At 42.8% G+C, this 12387-nt stretch overlaps 1 protein-coding gene across 13 annotated transcripts in view; it reads right to left on the bottom strand.

The window, feature by feature from the left end:
- Positions 1 to 12387, bottom strand: part of ZMYND8 (zinc finger MYND-type containing 8) — a 126611-nt gene that overhangs the window by 69163 nt on the left and 45061 nt on the right. For 9 of the 13 annotated variants that reach the window (XM_060030677.1, XM_069541464.1, XM_069541465.1 and 6 more), the window contains 4 exons: positions 9462 to 9680; positions 5874 to 5987; positions 3499 to 3591; positions 2294 to 2381 (listed from right to left, as the gene is read on the bottom strand). In XM_060030677.1, the coding sequence (XP_059886660.1) occupies positions 2294 to 2381; positions 3499 to 3591; positions 5874 to 5987; positions 9462 to 9680 (514 nt within the window). The remainder of the gene's footprint in view (positions 1 to 2293; positions 2382 to 3498; positions 3592 to 5873; positions 5988 to 9461; positions 9681 to 12387) is intronic. The other 4 variants (XM_069541463.1, XM_069541466.1, XM_069541467.1 and 1 more) reach the window with 1 other exon arrangement.

The raw sequence follows: 12387 nt of genomic DNA, 5'->3' as shown, positions 1-12387 counted from the left end.
GTATCCAATAAAGCACTGGAGTGTCCAGGGGAGATACCCCTCCAGACCAGGCGGGAGTTCCCTGTTCTCCGCAGCCACTCGCTCTCCCCATGGCCAGTGGCCACCCTGGCTTATGTTATTTTTCTGCTACCTGAGCTCATTCACTTGTTTATACGATCTTACTGCCCTTTCTATATATTTGAGTTTATAACCTTTACACAAATTCTCAATGTCTAGGGTACCTCTCTTTCTCTCCTCCCTGCACCCCAACCCTGCTACTGAGTTAATAATGCAAAACACGTACTTTAAGCAGATAGCCATCCATTCATATGTCTTTGCTCAAACATCAGCTAACAACAGTCTACGCTAGGCCCAAGGGTATACAGGAAACAAGTTTGGCATCTGCCCTTAAAGGGCTTACATCCTGGTGAGCAACTCAAATGAAAAAAAGCACCATCCAGAAAGTGTGACAAAATACTGCCGTGGGGAAGTACAGGTACTGTGAGAGCCCTTAACAAGAGCACATAGTACGGTCTAGGTCATGAAGGAAGGCTCCTCAGAGGACTGAGAGGCTGAGACTGAAGGATAAGGAAAACTCATCAAAGCAAAGAGGGGAAGAGTGTTCCAGCAGGGGACAGGAAGAAGAGAACAGGGCAGGACCCTGAAAGATCTACCTGGCCAGAAGGTAGACAGAGAGGATTGTGGGAGAGGGCAGGACAATGGGAAAGGTGCCCATTGAGGAGATTTTAATGGGAGCTCTCCTCCACTCTGTCCAGAAGGCTTAACCCACAAAAATGCAACTGACAAAACTTTAACCAGAATATAAAGAACTCCTAAAACTCAATAATAAAAAACAAACAACCCAATTTTTGAAATGAGCAAAAGATCTGAATAGATGTTTCACCAACAAATGATATACAAATGACTGATAAGCACATGAAAAGATACTCAGTACCATTAGTCATTAGAGACAGGCAAAACCACCATGACATAATATGTCATGCCTTCAAGAACAGGCAAAATTAAAAACAGATAATACCAAATGTTGACAATGATGTGGAGCAACAAAGATTCTCATATACTCGCTAGAAGGAATGTAAAATAATACAACCAATTTGCAAAACAGTTTGGTAAAATTTCTTATAAATTTAAACCTACTCAATGATCTAGCAATACCAGTCTTGGGTATTTATCCAAGAGAAATGAAAGCATGTGTCCATACAAAGACTTGTATAAGAATGTTCACAGTGGCGTTATTCACAACAGCCAAAAACTGAAAACAATTCAAATATCCATCAACATCAACAAAGGGAATGGATGAATAAATTGTATGTTGATACAATATTGTTACTGGACTTCCCTGGTGGCGCAGTGGTTAAGAATCCGCCTGCCAATGCAGGAGACACGGGTTTGAGCCCTGGTCCGGGAAGATCCCACATGCCGTGGAGCAACTAAGCCCGTGCGCCACAACTACTGAGCCTGCGCTCTAGAGACCGCGAGCCACAACTACTGAGCCCACATGCCACAACTACTGAAGGCCACGCGCCCAGAGTCCGTGCTCCACAACCAGAGAAGCCGCCACAATGAGAAGCCCGCGCACTGCAACGAAGAGTAGCCCCCGCTCGCCACAACTAGAGAAAGCCCGTGCGCAGCAACAGACATAGCGCAGCCAAAAATAAATAAAATAATTTATAAAAACTATATATATATTGATACCACTCAGCGATAAAAAGAAACAAACCACTGATAGACACAACATGAATGAATCCCCAAAATATTACACTGTGTCATCGTAGCCAGGCATAAAAGCGGGCACTCTGGCTCCACTGGTATGAAATTCTAGAATATTCTAGAATAAAACGAATCTCTAGTTACAGAAAACAGAACAGTTCCTTTTCAGGAGGGTGGATTTACTGGAGAGGGGCAACTGGGAATATAATGGGGTGACAGAAATGTTCTAGGATCTTATTTGGGGTTGTAGTTACAGAGGTGGTGACACATTTGTCAAATTCATGGAATGCACCTGTAAAATCTGTGCTTTTTATTTTATGTAATTATTCCTCGATTAAAATAAGGTTTTTTTTTAAGGACAGGTAAAAGCATCTTATATCACAAGCCACTGTGGACATCAGCTCATACCTTAAAATGCAGGTAGTCACTGCCCCCTGTTCACACACGTCAGCAATCTATACACCAGTATTCTCAGCTATTGGCCCTGATGCATGAAAAAAGAGCCTGATTTTTTATGAAGGGCAGGAGAACGGGCAACACACACAGCACACTCTCACTCTTAAGAGCCATCTAATCCACTCACCCCCATTATAAATGATGCAGTTGTGCAAAATCCATTTTGCATCAGCCAGGAAGGCTTCTGTGCAGCCATACATTTTCTTTTTAGCGTTCTGGGAAGAAAAGCCACAGAAAATAATCACCAGTGAGTCTCTATAAGCCACAATCAGTAACACCTGCGTCCCCACATAATTTTCTTCGCAGTCATCTGCCAAATTAATTAATGCTTCTACTCACTTCCCAAGATGCTATTATAGTTGGGATCTATAACTCTATAGAAATGCATTCCCTGAATTCACCACACTAACTCGAATTTTCTCATCTTAGAGCACTGCCATTTATCAAGCAGCTTCTTCCGCCAAACCAGGGTATTTTGCATATTTACACATTTATTATTAATTGTACAGCCTCGCATAAGCCTCATAACTGAAAACTCAAGGAAGCAGTCACTATCCCCATTTTACAGACAGGGAAACTGAGGTATGGTAATGTTAAAGGAACTACTCAAAGTTCCAAAGCTAATAATTTAGGAAGCCAGGATTCCAACCTTGTCTTTTTGGAATTCCTTCTTTTGTTAAATACCGTAAGGGTGTGTACAATTTTCCAAAGCAGGCTGGATTTACTGTTTTGGGGATCATCAATGCATACAATATAAAGTCATGTTTTCTCCTCATCCACGCTTTTCTTTAACCATACTTTGGTGCTGGCAATTTGAAAATCAGCACCAGGATGACATACGCAACCTAAAATGTTACCTGTGTAATTTTTCAGCATGGAATTTTAGTTTGAACCTTTAAAAACGCTTTCAGGCATTAAAGAAATACTCTTATCAGTGAAATAAGTCAAGATCTAAGAAGCCACTTATTCACGGCTAACATGAAGGTCTCCCAGACACTTAATTTTCTCTTCTTCCTTCCTGCTGCTCTTATTAGCACCTCCAAAAGAAAAAGAAGGGTAAGGCTCAAATCAACCAAATCACTAATTCTTAGAAGCTGTGACTTTCTCATATAAAAAGCTAGAATCACCAGCAGAAGTATAATACTATTGGGAGCTAAGCAGTGGATTTCAACACCCACTGCAATCCTTGGGAAAATGTTACAGAAGTTAGGGGAATGAGAGTTCTTCCATCCAAATAAAAATGGCACAGAACCATCTAACTCGAGGTGGGGCACGGGAAGTGAGGGAGGATCTCGAATCATCTTGACAATTGGCTTTTCGATGGAAGCCAACCTTTTCCAATGTACAAAGGTCCATGGGATGGAAGATGTATTCCGCATAGTCGGGATGCTGTTCCAACGGAACGGGCTTCTGGAATGCATCTGTCTATAAAAGAAAAGATGCACAGACACAGACACAAACCCATCACTGCTATGGAAGACCAAGCATTCATACCAGCAATGTACTTTAAACCCGAGACAACTTTCCAGAACATACAGTTCTAAAACTTTCTACAAGATAGGCCCTTGAGAAGCTCCAAACTGGTTCACCTTCAAATTCTGCCCGGTTATCCATAATCATGGGCCCAGCTGGGTTCCAGTTTTGTCATTTGTTTTGTTTTCAGTACAGACTCAAGTAACAGGTCCAGGCCTCTTCAATTAAGACGGACAAGAACACGCTATCATTACTTGAGACCTGAATTCTGAAGGAGGCTTATCTATACACTGAAAATGCCCATAATCAAACCTGACTGGGGGTGAAATCTGGCTACACCTAGAGATGACACACCAAATAAAGTTCCCCTAAAGTGCCAACAGATATCTTACACATGGGCGGAAATTTTAGTGAGGTTTTGCTCCTCCTTTGAGGGGCCAAATTACTTTCAAAGCAGGGACTGTGTGGGGACTTCCCTGGCGGTCCAGTGGTTTAAGACTCTGCGCTTCCAATGCAGTGGGCACGCATTCGATCCCTGGTCAGGGAACTAAGATCCCACAGGCCACGTGTCACAGCAAAAAAAAAAAAAAAAACCAGAAACAAAACAAAGCAGGGACTGTGTAAAGGTTTTGTATCTTGATCCACTTTCTTATGGAGTAATAAGAATCAGTTCAAAATGCAAGGCCTGGTTTGTTGATGGGTACTATTTGCTTATCAATAAAAAAAAATCTAAAAGATTTCATTAAACACCAAATTATGCTCAAGCAAGGCATCTGAACGGATTACCATTTGCAGTCATCCAAGCTCTCTCTCATCCAGAATCAGTTTGGCCATTTTAAGTTAAAAGGATGCTTCCACAAAAATCAGCAACTTTCTGTTCTGATTTTGTAACAAACAATTTACATAAGAAATTCACACCTTCTTTGATTTTTCTTTTTGGTTTATAATTAATTCCACAGTGTTGACAAATCTACATGAATCAATTCTCCTTGTCAAAGTTTGTTTTTTTGCAAAACTTAGGCTATATACTTTTGCTTCCATTGACAGAGATTTTGTGAAAGAGACAGGTTCTCAATTTAGCAACCCCCAACTGGCAGGCTCTTAATTTTTTCATCATGATATCAAATTTCAGAATATAATCTCAAAACTAAAGCTTCTACTTTTTTTAAAGAAATTAAACCACAATGGTTACTAAAAGCACTCAGAATCTACATTTCATACATTTATTTGACTTAGAAAGCAAACTCTGAAGAGTTTCACAAAGGGTCACCACTAGCCCATATGGTGCCTTTGTGTAAATCAGAAAAGAACCTTACCCAAGAACCCAAGTTTCCATAGGAAAAATGTCATAATATGTTGATTATCTTGTCATAACGTTTTGTTTTGTTTTTTGGCGGTATGCGGGCCTCTCACTGTTGTGGCCTCTTCCGGTGCGGAGCACAGGCTCCAGACGCACAGGCTCAGCGGCCATGGCTCATGGGCCCAGCCGCTCCGCGGCATGTGGGATCTTCCCGGACCAGGACACGAACCCGTGTCCCCCGCATCGGCAGGCGGACTCTCAACCACTGCGCCACCAGGGAAGCCCATAACATATCATCTTTAAAGACAAGGTATTTTACTGCCATCTTTCTGAAACCTGTCACAAAAAACTACAAAACCACCATCACAGCTATGATATGACTGGGACTTCTGGGAGGGAAACCACGGAGAAGTACACCGCTTGCCAGCTGAACGCGGCAGGGCTGCTTTCGCAGACAGATTTTCCTTAAAGGGCAAAGGCTGTACATCAAATCCCCTTTCAAAATTCTCACCCTTTACAGGAATCTCACTGGTGGACTTTTACCTGAAGGTTCCACCATTAGGCCTTGATTACAAAGAAACTGGGTTGTACTCAGCTCTCACTGAAATGGAATTCTACTGACTCCCCCTTACCCGATGCGGTCTGAGGTTTCACTTCTCAACCACTCAGAATTTTAAATCCCCACCAGCTTTCTAATATATGTCATTTCCTGATTAAACTCCTTGGTCTCACAAAGGGCTCACTTTTGAGAATTAACTTAATGCCGTTGTCAAATTTAATTTACAGGTCGCTGAATCTGGGCACACAAGACCCAAAGAGTAATAATAAGCACAGGTGTCTGAAAAGCTCAGGCAACTACAAGGAACAAAAATGTTAACAGAACAAAGGTCACTATTCTCATTCACACTTATAACAAGAGGAAGTGTCATCTTACCCCTGGCTGTTTCATTTTCTGAATGGCAAACTTGAGCAGGTAGGATAACTGTTCAATGGTGAGCATGGTCATGGCTTTACTCTGAGTCTCGATGCATTCTGCTACTGTAATCTTCTACAAATCAAAATCACACAAATATCCAGTTAGAAAAAAAAAAATTACGATCCCATGTACTCATTTCCCTTTCCTCCTAATTTTCCAGTAAGTTCACACGCAAAAAATAATTCCCATCTACATGAGACCAGTTGTTTCGCTTGACGAGCACTCCAATCTACTTGACACGGGTGCTGGATCAGTGGATAAAAATTAAGAAGCACACCGATCCGTCGATTAACTAAGAACCGCTTTTAGCTCATGTAGACAATATAATCTGAAAAAAAGGGTGGGGTAGGCAAGGACCTGAAAAATCGTCATTGCTATAACCTCGGGTTTCAAGAATAGGACATGAAAGGCCACTGATGGTTTCAGGGTAATCTCTTCACACAACGAATCAGCCACTTTCCTTGATCCTCTTAAGGTGCTGGGCTATCCTTCAGGAAACTGACAAGGAATTAATTCAATGACATCATGGTTGGAAAGTGACAATCTTTCCTGCAGAAAGAATCCAAGGGATGGTAGTGAAGTAATAATAAAAATGACTTCATTCTCCGTCACCACTGATGTGAACCCACTCAGGACCTTCTGGCAAATTACCCACAGAGCAGTCTAGCTGTCTATCTCTGTAGGAAATAAGTGTCACTTTGTAAGAGAAATTCCCATCAAAGACATGTCTGATACCAGACTCTGCTATGTAAATCTGTACTTGATCTAAGAGCTTCGGAATCCTCAGGTAGCAGGAACAACAAAAACGGTAAATTCAGATACTATCAGGAAACACTCTTGAACCATCTGTGTAGGCAGAGCTGAGAAAAGTTTTCTCCAATTAATCTGGATTTCATTTCCCTTCTTCAGATCTCCGGATCCTCCAAAAGGAACTTCCAGGCGTGTCTGGTTGGTTGTTGAGAAAAAGGGCAACACAAGAGGCGCTCATAAGCTGACATCAGTCCGCGACGCACGGATCTCATTCCTTAGCTACCAGAGCCGTAATAGCAAGTCTTCCCAGTTGACCACCTCACCAGTTCACCACTAGAAGAAATTCAGGACTCTCAATTTTAGACATAGAACACCTGTCTGTCTGAATTCCAGTTCATTTCCAGGTAACTATCCACACTCAATACTTGGGTCGCCCGCTCAACTGTCATTCACCTCTTCTCCCACAGCCCTGGCCACGTCCTCCTGGTTGGCAATGGCCGGTTCCCACGATACAGACTGAAAGTACCAAACAAACATTTTTGAGCCTTTTCTGCGTGGGGACTGGTGGTCCAATCCTGACCAATGAGCTCAAGGGCGTGTCAGCTGGAGGCTGATGGGCAAAGTCTTCTGCTTGATAACAAAAGGATTGAGAAGAGACACTCCACTCAGGGGGACTGTTATCTAGTCACGCGTGATAAAACCCCCAGCAGCCACCTTACGGCCATGAGGGACACACTGCCTCAACAATGAAACGCAAAGAGTCTGGCTCTGAACAAACGCTGGCCTGGCCCTGCCTCTGGGTTCTTTCTACACACAATAATAAATCTCTCTGGTTTCAGCTGCCTTTCAACAAGATTATTTACAGCAAAAGCATCCTATCTGAGCCACTATCTTCTCTGCGAAATTATTAAACAATTGGGAAGGGAAGATCAAGACAAAAGAAAATAAATGAAGGTTCCAGTTCCCACATTAAATGCAGGATGAGTTCAGGCTCTGAACAGGAGGGCACTGCTGAGCAATGTCTCCGTCTATAGGAACCCAAAGAAAACCAGTGACCATCTTTTGCAATTTTAGAGGCAGAACACCATTAAAATGTCATCATCATACTGACCTGGCCTCTACTTTCTTTCCACAGATTTTTACTCCATCCACTACCCAAAAGCAGTACTACTGACACTGTCCTAAAGCTTGCTTTTTTCCCCACTATCAACAGCTGGGAGAGCTTTCCAATTCCTACACAGAAAGCGTCCTCGCGTTTGAGACCTAATGCCAATATACCTTTGAATCCAGGTGACATTCCATATTAAAGGATTTTGTAGATGACATTATTTGGGTTTTTTTAATAAATCTATTTATTTATTTATGACTGCATTGGGTCTTCGTTGCCGCGCAGGGGCTTCCTCTAGTTGCGGTTAGTGGGGGCTACTCTTCGTTGTGCTGCGCGGGCTTCTCACTGCAGTTGCTTTTCTTGTTGAGGAGCACAGACTCTAGGTGTGCGGGCTCAGTAGTTGTGGCACGCAGGCTCAGGCTCGCGGGCTCTAGAGCGCAGGCTCAGTAGTTGTGGCGCACGGGCTTAGCTGCTCCACGGCATGAGGGATCTTCCCGCACCAGGGCTCGAATGTGCGTCCCCTGCATTGGCAGGCGGATCCTTAACCATTGCGCCACCAGGGAAGCTCTGTTTTTGTTTTTAATTTGTTTTTGTTTTCTAGATGACATTCTTATTTTCAGCATTTTGAAAAAGCATCATAGTTGGAAGTTGCTGAGACTAGAAAACACCTCAGAAAAGTGGAAACCATGATAATTGTTTTCATGAAGAGCGTTTAGGCTTTGCTACAAATGAAATACGCACGTTCCCTTCACTATGCCCGTGTGCTTCTCCCTTGGGTTCTGTACCTGCAGCCCCCTCAGCCTGGAAGGCCGTCCCCCCATTGCCCCACGGCTCACTCCTTCCCTTCTTCAAGTCTTTCCTAAATCTTAAAAGGACTTCCTGGACTTCATCATTTAAAATGGAGACACTCTGCACCCCCCTCACTCCCTATTCCTCACTTTCAATTCATTTTCTCTAGAACATTCTTCTTCTAACACACGGTATACAACTTTATTGTGGTTTTTGTCCTTTTCTCCTGAAAAGAATGGGATTCAGGCCTCTTTTTGTTCACTGTTGAACCCCTAGTACCTAACAGGCATGGGAGGAACAGTTGTCGCGTGAATAAAAGCATCAGATGGCAACCACGTGGGACATACAACCAACACTGGTCTTCCCAGCTTAGCTACTGCCGATGATTCAATGATGCAGCAGGAGACGACATCCAAGAAGGAAGAAAATAGCGTGGGATCTCTTCAAAACATACAAACTTGTCAGAAGTTTATAACTTCTGGAATGTTCATTACAGGAGAATCAGAGAAGGTTGCAGATCTCAAAGTGATCCAAAGACCCATGAAGAATCAAAATCAATATTCAGTGCAGGGGACCTTCCTGGCGGTCCAGTGGTTAAGACTCCACACTCCCATTGCCAGGGGCGCGGGTTCGATCCCTGCTAGGGGAACTAAGATCCCACAAGCCACGCAGTGAGGCCAAAAAAGAAAAAAATCAGTGCAATTGTCTTTCCAAGAGCTGCAGTGCTAAGGCCGTTGCCTATGTTGGTCCAAAAAAGGGGGTGACCAGGATAGAGCAGATGGAAGGCAAGAAACTTCTCTTTTCTTTGTGTTTGGATTATTTGAAAATTTTGAAATAAAAGGAAGAAAAGAAAGGAGAGGAAACGAGGCAGACAATGCATTCATTCAGCAGGAACTAACCTCACATTCAGGACAAAACCAGTCCCCCTCTGGTTCCGATGTCAGTCTCAGACACTTAGCGTGATAAACCCGGGGACAGAGCTCACAGCAAAGGACTTGGCCTTCCCGGTGACAAACCCAGCAGTAGAAATCATTTCGTCCATCCTGCGGTACAACATCAACAGGGTCTGTGGTGAGTGGCTGCTTCATATAGTAAAACGGACCATGTCTTAGTTCTGACTGAAATGTAGGCAAGAAAGACAGGTTTGGTTTCAAAACAAATGTGCATTCTCAAAAGGAATTTGAACAAATACATCAATAACAACAGAAGAAAATTAGAGCATTTCACACATTCATTAAAAAGCTATCCTGGGTGACTCTACCTGAGCTTGCGGGTCGTTAGATATTAAGATTTATTTTTCTTTCTTGTATTTTAAGAGGCCATGGATTGAAAAGCTGGTGTCTAAGAGTTAACAGGCAGCCCTAGCAGGATAGTACAACGGTTACAACCCAGGCACACCTGGGTTCAAATTTAGCTCTACCAGCTGCATGACCCAGGGCAAGTCTCTTAACCCCTCAGCTTCAATTTTCTCATCTGTAAAATGGGGATGATAATAACTAACATCACTGTATCGTGGCTGGAATTAAATGGGATCGTATAATGCATGCATTTAACACAGCGCCGCCATTACAAATGTTGCTCATACGGTTAAAAGTCCAACAAATGGAAGTCTAAACGTACAAAGCCAAGAAAAGTACGGCCGTTTTCCCTGGGAGTCTTTCAACAACAGGCCTTCGTCGAATAGATCCATTGGAAATGAGTCACCAAAAATGATCATTCATTTTTTTAAGTCTACCCCCCAATGCATAAAGTACTTAATAGCCAACAAGAGGCTCTCCTAAAACCATGATTCTCCAGCATGGTAAGTCCTGGTGTTTGCAGAGAAGCCACATCTCCTACTGAGAACGAACAAGAATGGCAGAAAGATGAGAGAGGGGGGTGGCCAATTCATGGCCAAAATAGCAAGAGAAATGGTCCCCTAGTGATGTATTATAGAATCCAGCAGAGCCACTCGCCGAACTCACGCAACCACTCGGAAGAAACTCGTTAGGAAGATGCCTACTGGAAACCAATAAGAAATCCTGTTTAGGAAGTATGAGAAAGTCTGGTGGTAAGTGTCAAAATGACCTGGTAACTGGCTGTGTGACCTTGAGAAAGCTACTCAACCCACTTCAGCCTTGATTCCATGGGCAACAGCTCAGCCACAACCACAGGGCCTACCTCTGAATAAACCTCCTTGTATAACAAGCTTTCTCCTGTCTTTCAGTAAGACATTACAGTTTCCTCCATAAAGATCTCATATATTGGTTACGGGCTGCATAATTCTTGTTGCTGCTGTGAATAGGACCTTTTCCAATTACAGTTTCTAAATAGTTATCGTTGGTATATAGAAGCGCTGGTATATAGATTTTTAAGACTGACCTCATATATAAACAGTTCTGGTAGTGTACTGATTAAAAATCTTACCATCTCTAAGTAACATTAGTTTTGTCTGTCCGTGTCTAATATTTTTACATCACTTTTCTGCTTTCCTTATTTTACTGACTAGGACCCCCAGGATAACAAGGAAGAGTAACCAGGATTGCAGGCACCCGTCTCGCTCCTGGTTTTTATTATGAAGTTTTGATGTTCTCAAAATGCCTGCTACTTCCACCTTCCTTGATAAAGAGCCCCACAGACGCTTCTTTAGCAGTTATTTGTAAACCAATCCTTCTAAGCCTCCCGACTCTCATTTCTACTAAGAAAACAGCTATGACTTATAAGGGCAATTGCATAATTCGTGAGCGTGGTTATTGCCCTGTTTCAGTTCAACATTTAAAATAGAGTGCTCTCCTTGGTTTCCAGAGAATTAACATCATCGTTACGCTATTCCTTCCACGTTACATTTTTCAACATACTGTCACGCACACCATCTTCATTTTGTCCTCACCATCACCAAGAGAGGTACTCAGGGGAGACACCACTTAGTCTTACTAGACAGATGAGAAAACTAGGTTAAAAAGACTTATCTGACCCCCAAGCCCAGAGCAACGACTCCCACCCAGGTCTCCAAGCACTTTCTCTCATCCCTGTGCCCCACAGAAGATGATGCTGGATGCAGAAGAGATTCTGATGATTAAGTGAACCCTCACAGAACATTCAGAAGTTATCCAAAATAACTTCTGCTTAAACAAACTTACAGTTACCAGGGGGTATGGGGGGCAAGGGGATAAATTGGGAGATTGGGATTGACATATACACACTACTATATATAAAATAGATAACTAATAAGGACCTACTGTATAGCACAGGGAACTCTACCCAATACTCCGTAATGGCCTATATGGGAAAAGAATCTAAAAAAGAGTGGATATATATATATGCAGAACTGATTCACTTTGCTGTACACCTGAAACTAACACAACATTGTAAATCAACTATCCTCCGATAAAACTTTTCTAAAAATAATAATAACTTCTGCTTAATGCAAAAAGCTGGAGAGGAAAATACAAATCTGAAAATTCAGAAGACAGCTAAAAACATAATAGAGGGAACATAAAAAGATAACAGCATCTAGAGTAAGGAGTTCTCAATTCATATGACATCTTGGGCCAGAAAATTCTTTGTTGCAGGGAGCTGTCCTGTGCACTGTAGGATGTGTAGCATCATCCTTGGCTAGATGCCGGTAGCAGCCCCCCCACCCACCATGCACAAAATTATGACAACCAAAAATGTCTCCAGACATTGCCCAGTGTCCCTGGGCGGGGTCACAACTGCCCTCAGTTGACAGCCATCCATGTAGAGGATGTGCTATCTGCCTAGGAAAATGGTTGTTTGAGTTTCTATGGGGGAGAGTGTTGGAGGGGGGGCAGGGGGAGGGGGAGGAACGCCCACTGAAAGATAAAC

This window comes from Delphinus delphis, chromosome 15 (assembly GCF_949987515.2).
Source record: "Delphinus delphis chromosome 15, mDelDel1.2, whole genome shotgun sequence".
Taxonomy (NCBI): domain Eukaryota; kingdom Metazoa; phylum Chordata; class Mammalia; order Artiodactyla; family Delphinidae; genus Delphinus; species Delphinus delphis.
This window is presented reverse-complemented; position numbering and strand designations above follow the sequence as displayed.